At 41.6% G+C, this 16,458-nt stretch overlaps 1 protein-coding gene across 1 annotated transcript in view; it reads left to right on the top strand.

The window, feature by feature from the left end:
- The window catches only part of PLB1 (phospholipase B1), a 76,085-nt gene extending 60,068 nt beyond the window's left edge, over window positions 1-16,017 (top strand). The window contains exons 48-58 of the mRNA XM_088162819.1: window positions 654-697; window positions 1,928-2,027; window positions 3,388-3,439; window positions 5,175-5,255; window positions 6,220-6,285; window positions 6,841-6,935; window positions 8,099-8,180; window positions 9,538-9,642; window positions 10,732-10,827; window positions 14,269-14,343; window positions 14,828-16,017. Of these exons, the coding sequence (XP_088018945.1) occupies window positions 654-697; window positions 1,928-2,027; window positions 3,388-3,439; window positions 5,175-5,255; window positions 6,220-6,285; window positions 6,841-6,935; window positions 8,099-8,180; window positions 9,538-9,642; window positions 10,732-10,827; window positions 14,269-14,343; window positions 14,828-15,049 (1,018 nt within the window). The 3' untranslated portion in view covers window positions 15,050-16,017. The remainder of the gene's footprint in view (window positions 1-653; window positions 698-1,927; window positions 2,028-3,387; window positions 3,440-5,174; window positions 5,256-6,219; window positions 6,286-6,840; window positions 6,936-8,098; window positions 8,181-9,537; window positions 9,643-10,731; window positions 10,828-14,268; window positions 14,344-14,827) is intronic.
- The last annotated feature ends 441 nt before the right edge of the window (window positions 16,018-16,458 follow it).

Here is a 16,458-nt window from a genome sequence, read left to right as displayed (position 1 = left end):
AAGCTAAATATTCATGCTAGAGTGGAAGGAAACTGCCTGCTCCCTATGGGCAGACATATGGTTGACAACTGTGTCCATGTAAACATTGTCCTCTTTCTCTTTCTGCATCCCTTTGCATGTGTCTGCAGGCATGGATGTTTTCAGGAGGGGTTGCTACAAATGATGTAAGAGTGTATTGGCTCTGCACACAGACAAGTTTTGAGTGGTAGAGGCAGAAGCTCTATGAAATCAGCATTGCAGAATACAAATAGGTATTTAATGCAGTCTCTCCTATGCATAACTGCATGCAAATGTAGTTTCAGCAAGGTAATGTGGAGCAACTTTAGTGAGGAAGTATGCCTTTCTGTGATAGGTATCCCAGCACGTCCATATGAAAAATCAGTTCTCCCAATATGGTCTGTTCCCAGCCTGAAGGCATAGCTTCTATCTTAGTGCTGCCCTGCTTTATTTAATGTGAGTTATCCTTTCTCTGCTTTCCCTGAATTCCTGTGGTTTATCTCCTTAGTCCTATTTGAAGCAGGTCTTTTGGGGGGTGGGGTGGTGTTGTGGTGTTGTTTTTTCCTTCTTGGGCTGCTACAACAACATATGGTGACAATAAGACAGATGGCTGCAGGATTAACCCTACTGATTGATTTTGTTCTTTCCCTTTGTAGTAGTGGAGGTGATGAGACCTTGGAGATCCAGGCTACTTTACCCAGTGAGTACCCTGGAAAAGCAGAAGTTGGGTGTTACACTGAAAATCGTTAAAGTGGATGCTAGGAAACATCTGGAAATGGTCATTCTTTCCTTCAAAACGGAGGGGATGTCCATCTGTTGTGGGTCTAAGCAGTTCATGTGAGTGAGAGCTGAAATCTGATTAGCTGTAAAGTTGATTCAGCCCCTCCACATCACAGGACCTGCGTGTGATTTTATCATCCTTTTGACCAAAAGAATTAGGAGTAAATGTGCTGAAGGTGACAGAAGTTCATGGCAGACCTGCTCATCTCTCATTTTGTTTTGTGCTTTCTAGTGGCTGACTGTAATGTCTGTAGACAAATGAAGGGTTATGAAACAATCAGCAGTCCATCTAGCCAGGATTGTTGACAAAGCTATGGCTCTTCCTAATGATTTCAAGTTGCTACAAAGCAGTGGAAAAAAACATCTAAAAGTACTATAAATTTTTGCCCTAGTGTTCTGTGTAATTGGGCCTGTAGTTGCCATAGAAACCTTTAAGTGGTCAATGTGACAATAAATTGGAAGGCACTTGATTTACAATGGCTGCTCTATTTGTGTGTGATCCATGCTGTGGAGCAATTTGACAATACCTGGCATTGTTAGTAATAAAATCTGATGTGCCTTGCCTTGTACTAGGCATACCACTGTATTTGAAGAAAAATAGAAGGCACAATTCATTTATGCATTATAAATGAGATTCTATAAAGAGGTTTCAGACAGCACTACAGACACAGTAACAATAACAGTTTTCAGACATCATGCTTCCCCCCTGAAAGTTTCAGTGAAATCTAGAAAAATGAAAAAGATTCACTTCTCTGCCACAAGTATTATTATCTAGCTGGAGGAGTGAAAGGTGGTAGAGGGCCATATTCAGGACAACTGCTTCTGGTATGTGAAAGAAAGTAACCACAAATACTCTGACACTTAAATTCAAGACTGGTGATTTGCCCAAGATCCACCTATGCATCTCCTGGGCCACCAGGCCCTGACTCCTCAGGCCCATGGAGAGAAATAATGTGAGAAATAATGATGAAATTTGGACAGTAACTAGAATCTTCAAAGCAGATGTGTCTCTAGCTCCTGTAAAGTTATAGTAAATGAGGGAAAAACATAGGTCTGTATTCTCACCACTCAATTGGTTCCTGCTTCTGCAGGGAGGCAACACTGCTGGTTGTACTGTGAATGGTTAAACAATGTGGTTTTTCCTTTTAAGACATCTTGAAGAAATTCAATCCGAACCTCTTCGGCTTCTCCACTGGCACTTCTAAGGAAACAGCTGGATTCAATGTTGCAGAGAGAAATGCCACAGCACGGTAAGGACAATCCCAAACGAGAAAGGCAAAGGAATGAGAGGTGATGGATTGGCAGGTTACCTTTGTGATGCATGTCAGGGTCGAGCTAATGCTGATGACCTGCTGGTACTCAGCATATTTCTGTGATCTGAAGTTTTTAATTGTGAGTTTCGGGATTTTATTTTTTTTAATTCAATTCAGTATTTGGGGGATTTGTTATCTTTTTTTAATTAGACACAAGCTTCCTTTCTTTATTTGATTTCTGTCCATAATTTTTGAGCCAATGCCTTAGTTATGCTTTTAATTCAACCAGTGCCTTTTTCTGCCCAGTCTTCAGTATACAGGTCCCTAATTCACTGTCAGGCAATATCTATAGTGAGGAAAATATTCATTATTTTATTCCTTGATTTCTAGAGAATGTGCCTGAAAATAATAAATAGAAGCCCACTGCTACCCTAATGGCATTAAAAATTATCCCTGTTTGCAATGCAAAGGAAAAAAAAATTAAAAGCAGCTGGGAAATAACTCCTTTCTCCTCTTAAAGAAAAAGTCTACTAGTCTGTTAACAACCATAGCATGTAAGAATTTGTATAGCTTACACTGTGCTTGCTTCATGAATACTCACACAATTTGTTTCCAAAATTTTTTGTGACACCTTTAACAACTGTTAAATCTGCTGCAAGAGAGACTTAGGATAACTATCAAAGCCTGTGTATCTACTAAATATTTCATAAGTTTCCTGAGCAAAGTTGACTCAGCATGATCAGTGTGGTTCTAGGAATCCAAATAATGTAACTGCATTTGTGTGGCTGCTGGAGAGAGTCAGGGCCTATTAGCTCAAGCACAGTCTTTTTCTAGTATATCAGGAGCTCCTTTCCAGCTGGTGTCTCAGCATGGTTTCTGCTTTGGCCTGTGGATGTTGCATCCTGTCCAGAGCTGGACTGGGACTCTTGAGCCTGGCAGTCCCACAATGTAAGCACTCTTTTCCAGCCATAAGACAAGCCATAGGAATTTAAGGCCGGATCAGGAAGGCTGGTTAGGTGCCCAGCTTCTGTGTCAGCACCAAACTCCCCCACTAGATTTTTGAAGCGAGTTATGCAACTCAATGTCTCTGTGCATCTGGGCATTAGTGCTTTTTCCCAAACAAGATGCACTGAGGCCAACTCTGAGATGGGAAGAACTCATACCAGTTGCCTGCCACTTGGCAGCCATCCCAGCTGAAGCCTTTTCAGATCAGATTATTCACTTGTGCAACTTAGTCCTTCAGTGTTTGCTCAGCCTTTTGAGGCATCGCTTTCCTTATACTGATTTCTACTCATCCTGAGATCCCCTGCAATGAGGATTAGAGCACACATCTAAAACCTTCTGTTCTCTGTCCTAGTGATATGCCAGCCCAAGCACGTGCATTGGTGGAGCTGATGAGAAGCAGCTCGGTAAGTGGGATTTGGGCCACACCTCGGTGGTGCTGCCCTGGTCTTGGGAGATGACTGTTATTAATGGGATGCTTGAGTCATGAAAGATAAGTCCTTGTCTCTGCTGTGCTTTCCAAGATGAATGTGTCAGATGAATTACCCCTAATGTAGGGTGCAGTGCAGCCAGGAAATGTAAGGAAGGTAATGAGGAAGAGGAGAAATCTGAAGGATCTGGTGAGATCACAGGATTGCTTTGTTGACCAGCAACCTTCAAAGTGAAGGTCATAAAATTACTGAAGCAGGTACCTGCAGACAAAGATGAGTCACAATATCCACAATACTGGGAAGAAGGACTACTGCAGTCTTTGCAGGAGAAAAAGCCCTCTCAAAGTCTGGTTTTGAAAAGGCAAATAATTAATCAGTGACCAGAAACCTCAGGAATAGATGAATCTCTGTCACACCATAATCTTTTTGAGAATTTTAGGGGATCTAGCATTGTGGACCAGTCTGCTGTGCCAGCTCCACTGAGGACTACAAAGGGCATCATAAGCAGGGAGAGGAAGAAATCTGAGAAGCCCAAGGCTGCCCTGCTCTGAGTGTTGGCTGAATTTGAGTGGATGGCTGTCTGGGTGTGAGCTGTTGGTTCAAGGAGAGCATTCCCTCTAAGGGAATGGGAGTGCCTGGTGCTCCTTGGCTCAGACTGAATGGCAAAGGAAGGCACTGAATAAGCAGGATTTGTCAAAGCATGTGGCTCTCCATGCCAGAACTCTTGATGGATGCTGCATGCTCACCCCACTGTCAGTGCTCTGCATTGCCAATTGTTTGGCAGTGAAGGGAGCTGGCATGGCTTTTCAATAGAATAGAAGAGGAGAGGCTATCATGCTTTGTTTTATTCACAGCTTTTTATGCATTTTTTTTTTTTAAAAAGGGAGAGAGGGGTGTGTCCCTGCCATAACATTACTTCTTCATGAAAGTCTTTCTGAGCAAATTGCTGGTTAAAGAGGAGAATTCAGACCTGTGGGTGATTCCCAGGCCCTCCCTCTATTTGTGGGATCCTTTTGCAGATGTTTGTTATGTAAATGCACTACACTAAAAATAGTTGCCTTTGATTCCTTTCTTTGTACTGAATGTTACAAAATGTTTTGATGAGATCCAGCTCTCAGCAGCGCCTATTGTTAGCTTGTGGTGACGTGGATGCTGCAGCTGCCCTTATATGAGCTCAGTGAAGTCACCAGCCTCCTGGACTCTTCTATTTTAATCCAGCTGTCTGTTCCCTGGGGCACCCCTTGCCCCTCCTGGCCACGGGGTAATTCTTGCCCAGCTGGCAGGGATCCCCAGCAGCTCCAGTTCCACAGCTACATGAGTCACTCCAGCCTCCACTCCCACAGGGCTTTATCCCCACGCTGCCTGCAGTGTGCAGCCATGGCTGGCAAATCTCTCCTGTCCATCCCTGTTCTGGAGCTGACATTCATTTAGGGATGCTTGCTGCCACAGACACATTGCCGTGCTTGGTTACCCTGACAGAGCTTGTCTGCTGAAGGGAATTTCCTTACAGAAGCCAAGGTGAATTGCAGTAGACTCGCAAACAGCTCAGATTTTCCCCCTGGAGAGATGCTTTTCTTTTGCCAGCTTAACTCAGCATACCTCCTTTGTTCTGCCCTGTTCTGTCTGTGCCCCATTTATCCCCATTTGTGAATGTTGCCTCTGCATGCCTAAGCAATGGATGCTGCATTCTGTTTATTTTATGTGCTACTAGAAAATTAACTTCAAGGAAGACTGGAAGCTGATTACCATCCTTATTGGAGGCAGTGACCTATGCCATTACTGCTTGGACAAGGTTTGTATCTCTGAATTAGGCCTGCTCATCCAGGCATTTGGCAGGTGACCAGCCCTGGAAACATAGCCTTTCTCTCTCTCAGGAAGCCAAAGTTCCTCTTTGTTTAAAAAGCACTTAGAAGTCCTGCCCCTTTCATCTGTATTGTGTCAGAAACAAGCGCACAGCTTTTGATACAGGGGCACTGCAGCTCTGGAGAAATGCATTATTTAAGTACTAGGAACCTGCTCATGTCATACAAAACACAAAGATAAAACTGAAAAGCTCTCCCTGCTTAACTGGACAAAGTAATCAGTATGGTGTCTCAGACATTTTAGGGGACATCTCCAGACAGTCATTACTGAGGATGCCCATTTCTTGCTTCAGAATGATACCCAAAATAATAACATCGGTTTATAGTGGAAAACATGTCTTGTCTTTAGCTGTCAGTGGTCATCCCCACCGGGGACTGTACACCAGCTTGTTGAAATGACCAAGCACTGTTCTCTGTTTTGCTCTTTCCTTTACAGGCTGCTGCCTGGAGCCTTTTCCCCCACAGCTACCTCTATAACTACAGTCACTACGTTGTTTTACTTACGAGCTTTTTGGAATCTGACTGCTTTCATATCAGTTTCTCCAGATGGGTGGTTTGAGGGGAAAAAAAAGCCTTTTTCTTTCAAAAGGCAAACCAGTCTGCTCTGGGTCCCGTAAAAGACAACTCAAAATCCAAAAATATGATCAATATGGTCATTATTAGGGAAAGGCTCTACCAGGATACTTCAGGATTTTCTAAAGAGATTAGAGGAATATATTAATGGCATAAAAACACAAGTACTATATAGCCTCTGTACATGTGCCAGTAAACTTGATCTGGAAATATATCTGCCAACAAAAGAAAAAGGGAGGATCAAGTTGGTATATCTTCTCACAGATGACCTTGTTAGTTCCTGAAAAAGACTGACTCAATTAAAATTTTTTTTTTAAACAGGAAGCCTATTCAGTGCAAAAGTATGTAAAGCACCTTCAGGACACTCTTGATATTTTCTATAAGGAGGTAAGCTTTTAAGATACCCTAGCAAGCTATGTTCCTGGCAAGTACACTAATGTTTTTCTCACTTCTGATAGACTGTCTGTGATTATGTTTCATACAAGGTCATCTTTCAAATAGTTGGAGTCAGACTGTTCTTCAGTGCTGCATTTCAATGACTGTACTAAAGCCCTGAGAAGGAGGGCTGCAGTTTCAGAAAAAGCCATGTGTTTGACAATATTTGTGCTGTGGATCAAACATACCATGACCCTACAGCCAGTTTTTGTGGCTAAACCAACCATGAACAGTTTCATTTACCCTACAGCAAGTGGAAATGTCCCAGGGAGGGAAGCAGCATTTCGGCTAGTTTGCACTAGCTGCAGGAATTTTTTTTGGCTGACATCCACTGTATGTCTCCCTCCCCCTCCTTTTATACATCACCCTTGCACATGCCATTGGCTGCAGCCAGTGCAGTTTGCACTGACTCCCTGACCTACGGATGGCACTTCTCGCTCTTTGTAGTGGTATCATGTTCTGTTATTTGTAACATGTCTGCATGTCTGGTTATTATAATCCTCGCAGCTCCCAAGAGTCTTTATCAACATGGTGGAGATACTAGAGTTCTCTGGACTGCGTAAAATCACAGCAAGCTCTTCAGAGTGTGCTTTGGCAGCGAAGTAAGTAGGCAAAACAGCTCTTTGCCTATGTAGTAATATATTTTTGGCTCAGTCTCAATTTCTACAGGAGGACATCCCTACTGAGCTTTCCAAGCTACTTGCATTGCTGCCTTTACCTGATGCACTATTTCTATTACTTCTTGCAATACTTCAGCTAAAAAGCATGCACTTGTAGATAGCAGAGTTCTCACTTCCCAGCTCTAAGGCAGCATGACACAGCACAAATCAATGCATAATTACTGTACTGCTGAACTTTGAAGGCTTTTTTGCCCAGCCATCTGCTGGTCAGCAGCACAGGCTGACATCCCTGGCTCCTCTCTTTGTATCCAGTGTTGCATTACCTCTGGTGCAGGCTGGGCTGCATACAGCAGAGCACAACCAGGAACTGCTCCTTGCACCTAATGAAGGAGACCAAAATATTAACTCAAAGAAGGTTGAGAGACTTGTTTTAGAAAGCAGCAGTGTCTTTAAAAGCATCAGAATGGACATGAAAAGGCTCTTTAGTCTTGCAGAGAAAGGTATAACAAAGACCGGTAGTTGGAAGGTGATGCCAAATGAATTCAAATGAAGTGTTAGGCACAGATTTTTAAAAATACAAGTGATTAACTACAGGAACACACTGGAAGGGAAAATAATGAATTTATGATCTTGCTCAATGTCTTCATATTCATTCCAAGCACATTCTTATAAGATGAATTTTAGTGAAGCACAAGTTATTACCTCTTGTTATGAAGGTAACATAATAAAACAGAGTGGTGCAAGGATTCAGACTACATGAAAAATTTGTTTTTTCTCACTTTAAACTCCCAGATGTCTGAAACTCTGCTGTAAGCCCATTCATGGGGTGGATTTTCTTGTTCTTCTAATACACGTGATTTCTTGCTAATGTGTGGCATACTAAACACTTTTTTGTGTTTGACTCAAGAGTTGCGTATCCTGCAGCTCTTTCTGCCTGTGGTAGGTGTTAATTTTGAAAAGTGAGTCAGTAGAGATTTTTCTTTTCTGAAGTATCTGTCCATTCCTAAGCCACCAAGGTGGCTCTCCCTTCTGCATGTGAGCTTTGAGCACCTATCCTGAGCTCCTTGAAGCGGTCACACATGCTAAAGAACTGTGAAGTGACTGTTCTAGACTGGCTTTTAATTCTAATATTTCTTTCATCGCAGGAAAATTTGCCCATGTTTCTTAAACCCGGAGGAAAATTCTTTTGAATTAGAAGAAATTAAGAGAGTTAACAGAGATTTTCAGGTAATGCATTGATTCTGTAACTGGTCATCTTCACTTGTGTCTCTTTATATTGCTTCCCTCACTGCCCTTCCTGTCATGTGTATCCTCAGCACTACAGAGAGGGATAACTGGAAAACAACTTGGCTACAGCCTAATCAAAACCCTGCCCAGCTAGCCAGTTAGCAGCAGTGGAAGCTTTCCACATTGCCTTATGATTTGACCTCAGTTCTGAGCTGGATGCAGATGGAGACCAGTTCTGTTTCCAGCTGCTGTTTCAACAGCCAAAAAGGATTTAGTGTAATGATGGCTGCTTTGTTGATATGTGTTTGTCTGTTATGAGTCCAATAAGTAGCTCACATGAATTAATGTCACTGCAAGAGTGACAAATGACCTTGCATCAGCTATTTTGTGGTTACTCTTAACAGAAGAAATTAACTAAACCAACCATGGGCCAGCTTGCTATCTGAGAGTAACTTTTCATAGCCTCAGGCGTAAGATTCACTCAAAATTAACAGAGGCTATAAATAGCTATTGGAGCAGAAGCTTTTTCCATCGATGTTCTTATGAATACAGGAATCACTGTATCAGATCACATTATGTTCTCTATTCTGGCAGTGCCTGTTATCCAATGAATCTGACAAAGTTCAAGAAATTCACCCTGGATAATGCTTGTATAAGCCTACTAGAGGGGTCATTTACCATAACTAAGGAAGAGGGATTAGGAATGTTTTGAGATATGATCAAGAGCATTAGCATTCATACCCATAAGATGGCAAGTTATAATAACATAGGGTCTTTTTATTTGTATGAATATCTGTGACCCTAATTTTTGGAAGTGGCAGGTAATTTTTCAATGTTTAAGTATTATTTTAATTCAAGCACACCTTTCTGAAAAATCAAGTGCACTTCAGCCTGAAGTTGGCATTCTGGACTTATTTGTCACTTCTAGAAATGTTGGCCTTGTTCCTTTTCTTTATAATTTTCTTCAAATTTTAATCTCATTACAATTGTGCCAAACAAAATAGAATTGTGCCAAACTTATAGAAACCAAAAGTTTTGGTTTATATAAGTAAGGTCTGAACTACTTTTGTTTTCCTGTGGGGCTTTTTTTTTGTTAAGCAACTTTATATTTTCTACTTTTTTGTTTGTTTGAAATAATCCAGTTTCTGTACATTTTCCTTGTGAAAATCTCCTCAGGAACCAAATTATTTTCTTAGCCACTTTCTTGACTGCTTTATAACATGTAGCTGGATTTACACTAACGATACACAGCTTTCAACGCTGCAAGACGTGTAATCTGCATGTTTCTGATAGCTGACAAATGTTAGACGAGCCTTGCAAGTAACTCTTCTGTTTTCACCAATTACACTGCACGCAGGCTGAAACCTTGCAGCTCATCAACAGCGGTTGGTACGAGCAGAGGGATGACTTTGCTGTTGTCATCCAGCCATTTTTCCGGAACACCTTGGTGCCCCTGGATAGTGTGAGTGCTGTTTTGCTTTCCTCATTATGCAAGGGCCAGTATCTTAATTTTTGATTAAGCCACTAAGATCCATGCCACAAGGACTGTGTTTTCTTCTCTTTGCACAGCCTAGGGGCACAGCGTGGAATCTGTGGTAAGAAGTGAGAGAGAAGACAGGAAGTCTCACAAGAAGGCAAGCAGATTCACAGTGCTGCCTGTGAATCAAAATGGCTTTAGGAATAGTTTATGCACCCATAAACTAGGCTCCTTCTGACTTCCCCTAAACTGCATGTTGCTTCCCTTGTTGAGGAGCTTGATTAGCATTCACCACAGTTTCCCGATTTAGGTTATGGAATGTGTTCAGGTTTTCTTCAAATGGAGACCAGCACTTGAATCTCTGACTCATCCAAGCATAGAAACAGGAACAGCCTTTGAAACCAAATATTGATTCTCCTTCTTTTCTCCAGCCTTAGCATTATGTAGCTGTGTAGTTGAGGATACAAATATCCAGCATGAATCCTCGTCAAAACAACCCAGTTTTGCATAGTACTGATACTTTTTTCATACTATCCTTATTTTTTTTTCCTGTCAGGCTACAAGGTAGACCAATGGTTACCATACAGGTAGTGATGAGGCAAATTCCCCCTAAGAGAGACATTTGCCACAGCTGGATAAGCCCACCATTTTTATTGTTATCTTAAATTCAGCAGAGATTTCAACACTTGAAAGGCTGTAAGTCTGAGTCACAGAAGTTTAAAAAGCAATAATAAGCACTTTTCTATCAGTTCTGTAGGAAATGGAATGTGGGTCAATGGCAGGGTCTGTGTAACAGCTGGGACTGTTGGCTTAATGATAAGTTAATTTTGTTATGAAATATTTTTGTGTGAAGTTGAGCAGGCTGCATTACACAGAAGGTCTCAAGGTGCAGTAATCAGCCCATAGTTAGGAGCACCTAATTTTATTTCCAGTGTGAAAACATGAGCATATTGCCTTTAGGAAAATACCAAAATTGTGAACTGGGTCTATCAAGTGCAGTATACTATTAGATATAATATGTCAGATCTCAAAGACTGAGATTTGCTGAGAAATAAATTTTTGTTTTTATTGCAGACTGGCAAGCCAGATATGAGTTTCTTTGCTGCAGACTGCTTTCATTTCAGTGTAAGAGGCTATGCTGAGATGGCCATGGCTCTTTGGAATAATATGGTAAGGGGTTACAACTTAGATCCCTACATGTTTGTGGTAGCAGTATGTACAAAACATTATGAGAAAGGTGTCTGAAACAGAAGAGTAAGCAAAACATAAAACTGATATCCTAACAAGAGGGGGTTGCTCAACTCTGAGGTACTTCTCACTCTGCATTGCTTAGGAATGTAATCTAAAGTGTTCATATTGCATGAAACAGTAAGTCTGTGCTCAATTAAAATGAGAGGTCCTTAGAGCCTTAATGTAAAGAAAAATTCCTTTCTGATTTGGTAAATAACTTGCATTAAAACAAAAAGTCAGCCTCGTTAAACATTCAGTTCTGTAGGTTTGCTGAAAATGTCTGTTCAATGAGCTAGCCCTTCTTCAGTGGATTCTGTTATATTTATTAGGAAAACATATATGTGACTGAATTTTTGCTGCCATTAATAGTGTGGACATGTTGTACCACCCACTCTTGTATCTGAGGCAGTTTTAGTAGTCACTAAAACTAATGGGGGGCTGAAATCAAACTTATGATGCTTGTAATCACATTCCATCTGTCATTTTGGGGGAAATGATAGCTTTCAAATAGTGTTGGAAGAAGGTGTCAGAGACAAATGCTAGACTTGATAACTCCAAGGTCACAGTTGCTTTCAGAAACGTTTCCCCACATTGGAAGGAAGACTATGGTATTTTTATGCTACAGCAACATTTCTTCCCCTTGTCTTGTAAACGCCAGTAGCCAAATATGTTGTGCTAGCAGAAATCCTCCATCCTGGTTTGTACAAGAAACAAGCATAAATGGAGGAGTTTCTTTCCCATCCAAGTAGAAGTTTGAGCAAGGTAAGAAACTTACAGGATACCCCAGACTGAGCTTGAAAATGTGGATAGGAAAATGCAGGGTAGGAATCTGTGCAGTTGCCCTGTATAGCATATGAGCTGTAGGTCCAGGATTATAGAATGTACAATGCAAGCACATGCTTGGAGTAATTGATTTGTGCACGCACAGCAAATCTGCCTGTTTTCCATCAGGCTTCCCTATCTGGGACTCCAGATGACAGCAGGCTGGTAGGCTTCACTCAGTTTCATAACTTAAACAGGGCTAATGGTGGGCCAGAAACCCCAGGACAATGTAGAAAAATTCAAATTGAGCATGACCGAGGGATTCAAGAAAAAAACGAGACAGTACCTGGGCATATGGCGGTCTTAAATTGGGTTTCTGTTGCCATGTGGTATTCCTATTGGCCATTACTCATTCCTGAATCACCATCAGTCTCTTTCCCTATGCCACCAGATTTTTTTTTTCTGTCCAGACTGTCACTCATTTCCTACGCATGTAAGGCTATTGACACAAAGCTTTCTACTGGGGTGGCAGAGATCAGGTTCTTACTGATGCAAAGCACAACTATTCACTGCCATAGAGATCTGTCTGTCTATGCCAACTGCAGATATTACTGTTTACTATTTAAATCTAGTTCTTGTAACACATCCCTGCTTTTCCCTTGTAGTCCTTGTACGGCAAGGCTGTATTGTTTCCCTGTTCCCTGAAAAGCTCGGCAGGCTGCAGGCTTATGGCCAAATGACACGGATTCTTGTCAGTGCACATAAAGGGCCAGATTGTGCCTGGCCACTGTGTGGGTATGCAGGGATTGGGATGGCTTACGGAGTCTCTCCCTCACCATAATGTTCTTCACCCTTTTGGCTTCATGCAAAACAAAGTGTGCTCCTGCTCTCTGAAGTCAGAGTGCTCTGTAGTCTAAAGTCTTGATTCCACTGGTCCCAAACCCACCTTGTTAAGTCTTTGGCTGAGGTGAAGAGACACATGGACAGAGTGTTTGGTTTGTGTTCTTTCTCCATGCTGGCCACATGCTCTAGAGGAACTGTGGGTTTCTTCCAGAACTTGTCCTATACGCTTATGGACTTGAGGATAGTGTCCTCTTCAAAGCTCAGAATCTAAGGCTTCTGAAGAACAGATTGTATAGAGATGAAGTAAGCATGGGTGATTACAGAATTTTGCATTTTATCATCCTTAGTCTGGGCTCTGTGCCAGAATCCTTACCAAGTGCCCTGGCATGGGAAGAATTACAATTATCTACAAATAACCAGTTGCACCACAGGCAGAGTGCTGCAAGATAGGAGCCACACATCCTACAAATAACAGCTGTTCCCTTTAAGGTGCAACAAAATGACCAAATTCAGTCTTCACTGCATAAAATGGTGGGTGGGCCAAGTGATTAAAGTCGTAAAAGAGTCCATCAGGACGCTACAACAATCAGCAAAACTTGGGATCCTGTTTTGCTTCTCCTCTTCACCTGTTAGCTTTCTTCTCTTCCCTTGTTGTATTTTCTGTGGTTCATAGATTTTTATTTTTCAGTCTCTGCTAGCTTCTTTCTGTTTTTACAATTTTTTATTAAAAATGAGCTAGAGACAGAAAGTATTCTCAATGTTTCCATATGAGAATCTTATGGATCAAATTTGTTTTTTCCATGTTGTGTTGGCCTTGTTGCTGTATTGTTTCTCTTAAGCATGCAGCTGACACTTTAATCCCTTAAGGACAGTAAATGCCTGTGTGGGCAATAGCAGAAGCAACAGCCATCCTCTGTGCTGTATTCCCAGAAGTGCTGGATGACAACTTTGCAGTTCTCTATGGACCAATCTTGAAGTCATTACTTCAGGCATGTCCATACAACAGTTGTAAACACTTCAGTTAACATGACTGAGCAAGCCTCTACTCATTAGCTTAACTATGGCAACCGGTGGTATGTGCACTCCTAGCCAAGCACAACTGCCTGCTGTTAGCCTGGGCATATTTTATGTTGGGCTGGAAATGGGCTCAGGGTGAGCCTATGGTCAGCTATTGCAACTTAGCTGACAACTGATAACATAAAAGGCTCTGTTTAACTCCCTCCTTGCAAAATTGTGAACCTAGCCTCAGCTAAAATTCCCAGGGAATTTATTGTCTGAGTGAAGACTGCAAAGGTTGGCATTGTCCCATCCTCTCTCTGTAACTCTGTAATTTCTGAAGTAACTCCCATCACTATGACATCTAGGCACCTTTTTTTAAGTAATGTGCTAAGTAATATGCTTAACCTAAGTCATGTGGGTTTTTTTCCTTTGTAGTTACACTGCCACTTGACAGGAGTACATGGCAGAACCGGGTATAATAGTGAACCACTTTACTTTAGCTGAACGTTTAAAATACATTGTGTTCAGAGCAATGCAAAAGGAAGAAACACTTATCCTATTCCTTGCTTCTGAGGGAGTTATTCTGCAGCCAGTACATCAGATTCTCAATGTCTTTGGTTCACAAGTGTTAAAATGTTTGCAAACTTTTCCTCTACCACACTTCTTCATTACTGCAAGCAGCGAAAGATTGGATGAGAAGTTGTAACTCTCTGAATCAAGAGAGCCTGAGAAGAAAAAATTCATCGTTATGTTTAACATTACTTTTCTCTTCTTCAGCTGGAGCCAGTTGGTGAAAAGCAGTCTTACAACAACTTTACCCAAGACAGATCAAAACTCAAGTGTCCAAACCCTGTAAGTAATGGTCAAGGTGCTTTCTCCATTAATTACCTCTATTTTTTCTCCTTCCTTCACACTGGTAGAGTTCATTAAAAGAGTGTCTTTGTGAAGGTTTCAAATAGCTAAAATAAACTCCTGTTTTGTTACAGACAGGGAAATCTGCTTAAGATTTAAGACAAAAAGCTTTATCCTCACTGCAGTGGAAAGCCTCTCATTAAAGCTTGTTCTAATGAGTCCATGCATTTCCATTGGCTTGTTTGCAGCAAGCAAATTAGGAAGCGATGCCACCACTCCTGATTCTGAGGTGGCTTCTTTTTTGTATTCTCTGAATTTTCAGGCAATAGAGCAGGAGAGTGTTTGGGCTAAGATAGAGAGAAGGCAAAACCAGCTGATTGTCTAAAGATCTATCATTCCTCTCTGAGAAGGGGCAATGGCATATTGTTGGAATACTGCCCTTGAGTGCTCTGTGGTAAATAAACCCTTTGTTCTCCCTTTGTAGGAGAAACCTTTTTTTTCCACACGAAGGAATAGTGGATTTGGAAATTCAGATCTCATCTTGGAGAAAACAGAATCTTCAGTCCCCTACTGGGCTGCCATTGTGACTGCAGTAGCTGGGGTCCTGGTGGGTTCTTTACTTGGCTGGGTTGTGTCACGGAAAGGAACCAAGAAGCGCCAACGTAAGAATGACACAGAAAACAACACCAAAACAACCTCTCTGTAACACAAGTGGAACAAACGTCTTTTTCTGATGAGACTGCTCTCTGCTGTGACAAAGAAAGTAGCAGAATAAAAAACCTGTTGGATATAAATGAAGCTTCTTAGTTGCCCAGGGATTTTTGGGCCAAATAACATTGATCAGTAAAGTATTTTAAAGTTATCTTCTGCAGACCAGTCAAGTGAAGGATGAAGTTGAAAGTACGTTGTGGTTTCACACCAGCTGACAGCTAAGTACCACACACCTGCTCACTCAGTCCCCCTCAGTGGGATGAGGACGAGAACTGGAAAAGGTAAAACCCATGGATTGAGACAGGAACAGTTTTAATAAACAAAATAAAGTAAAATGTAATAATAATTATTGCAATGAAATGGGAAGTAACAAAAAAGAGAGAAGAATAAAACTCAAGAAGAACAAGTGCTGCACACTACACTTGCTCATTGCCTTCTGACTGATGCCCAGCCTGTCCTTGAAGAGCAATCAGCCCCTCCTGGACTTCTTTCCCCAGTCTATATAGTAAGCATGGAATGGTTACTAGGGCATGGAATATCCCTTTGGCCCACTCAGGTCAGCTATCCTGGCCATGTTCACTCCCAGCTTTCTGGGAAACTGGGAGTTTCTGGGAAAGTCCTTGGTTTACAGTAAGTGCTACTTAGCGACAACTGAAATATTGATTTGTTATCAACATTATTCTAAATCCTAAACACAGCACCGAACCAGCTATTATAAAAAATAATAACTCTATCCCAGCTGAAACCAGGACAAAGTGTTAAAAGCTTTTTCATTCCAGAGTCCAATTCTCTGTACTCAGGATGTCAATTGCACAAAGCAAAGAACACCTGTTGATGCATCTTGGCTTCTTAATTGTGCATCTGTCCTTTTCTCTTATAAACCTCTATTTAAAATGTTAGATACAAGTCTGTGATTGCAACCTGGTATTCCCCAACAGTAAACTATGAGTGAGATAAACAGCAGCTGCACTTTCACATGTTATATTCCAGAAAGACAATTGTGTTAAAAGTGCTAAGGTGATCCTACATGGGCAAGTACAGTGCCATGGATGCATTTTTAGCTGATTTCTGAGCAACTTGGCTCCACATGGTATCCCTGCTGCAGTCCTGAGCAGCACAGATAGAATAATTCTGCATTTCCTTGGACTCCAGGCTCCTTCTGTCTGGGATAGGTGTGGAGCTGAGCCATACCCATCACTTCTTCTCCAGGACTAAATAGGCCAGGGACAATCCTATATCCTTCTGCCCTCCCCTTTATGGGAGCTGGTTCCAGACTGAGACTTCTTGTGATTAATTTCTTCACTAGCGTTGAGTGAAGAAACACCCAGACACATGGGGACACACTCACACACACCCAGACACATGGGGAAACACTCACACACACCTTGGCATATTCAGACACAC

This window comes from Sturnus vulgaris, chromosome 3 (genome assembly GCF_052056855.1).
Source record: "Sturnus vulgaris isolate bStuVul1 chromosome 3, bStuVul1.hap1, whole genome shotgun sequence".
NCBI classification, from domain to species: Eukaryota; Metazoa; Chordata; class Aves; order Passeriformes; family Sturnidae; genus Sturnus; species Sturnus vulgaris.
This window is presented reverse-complemented; position numbering and strand designations above follow the sequence as displayed.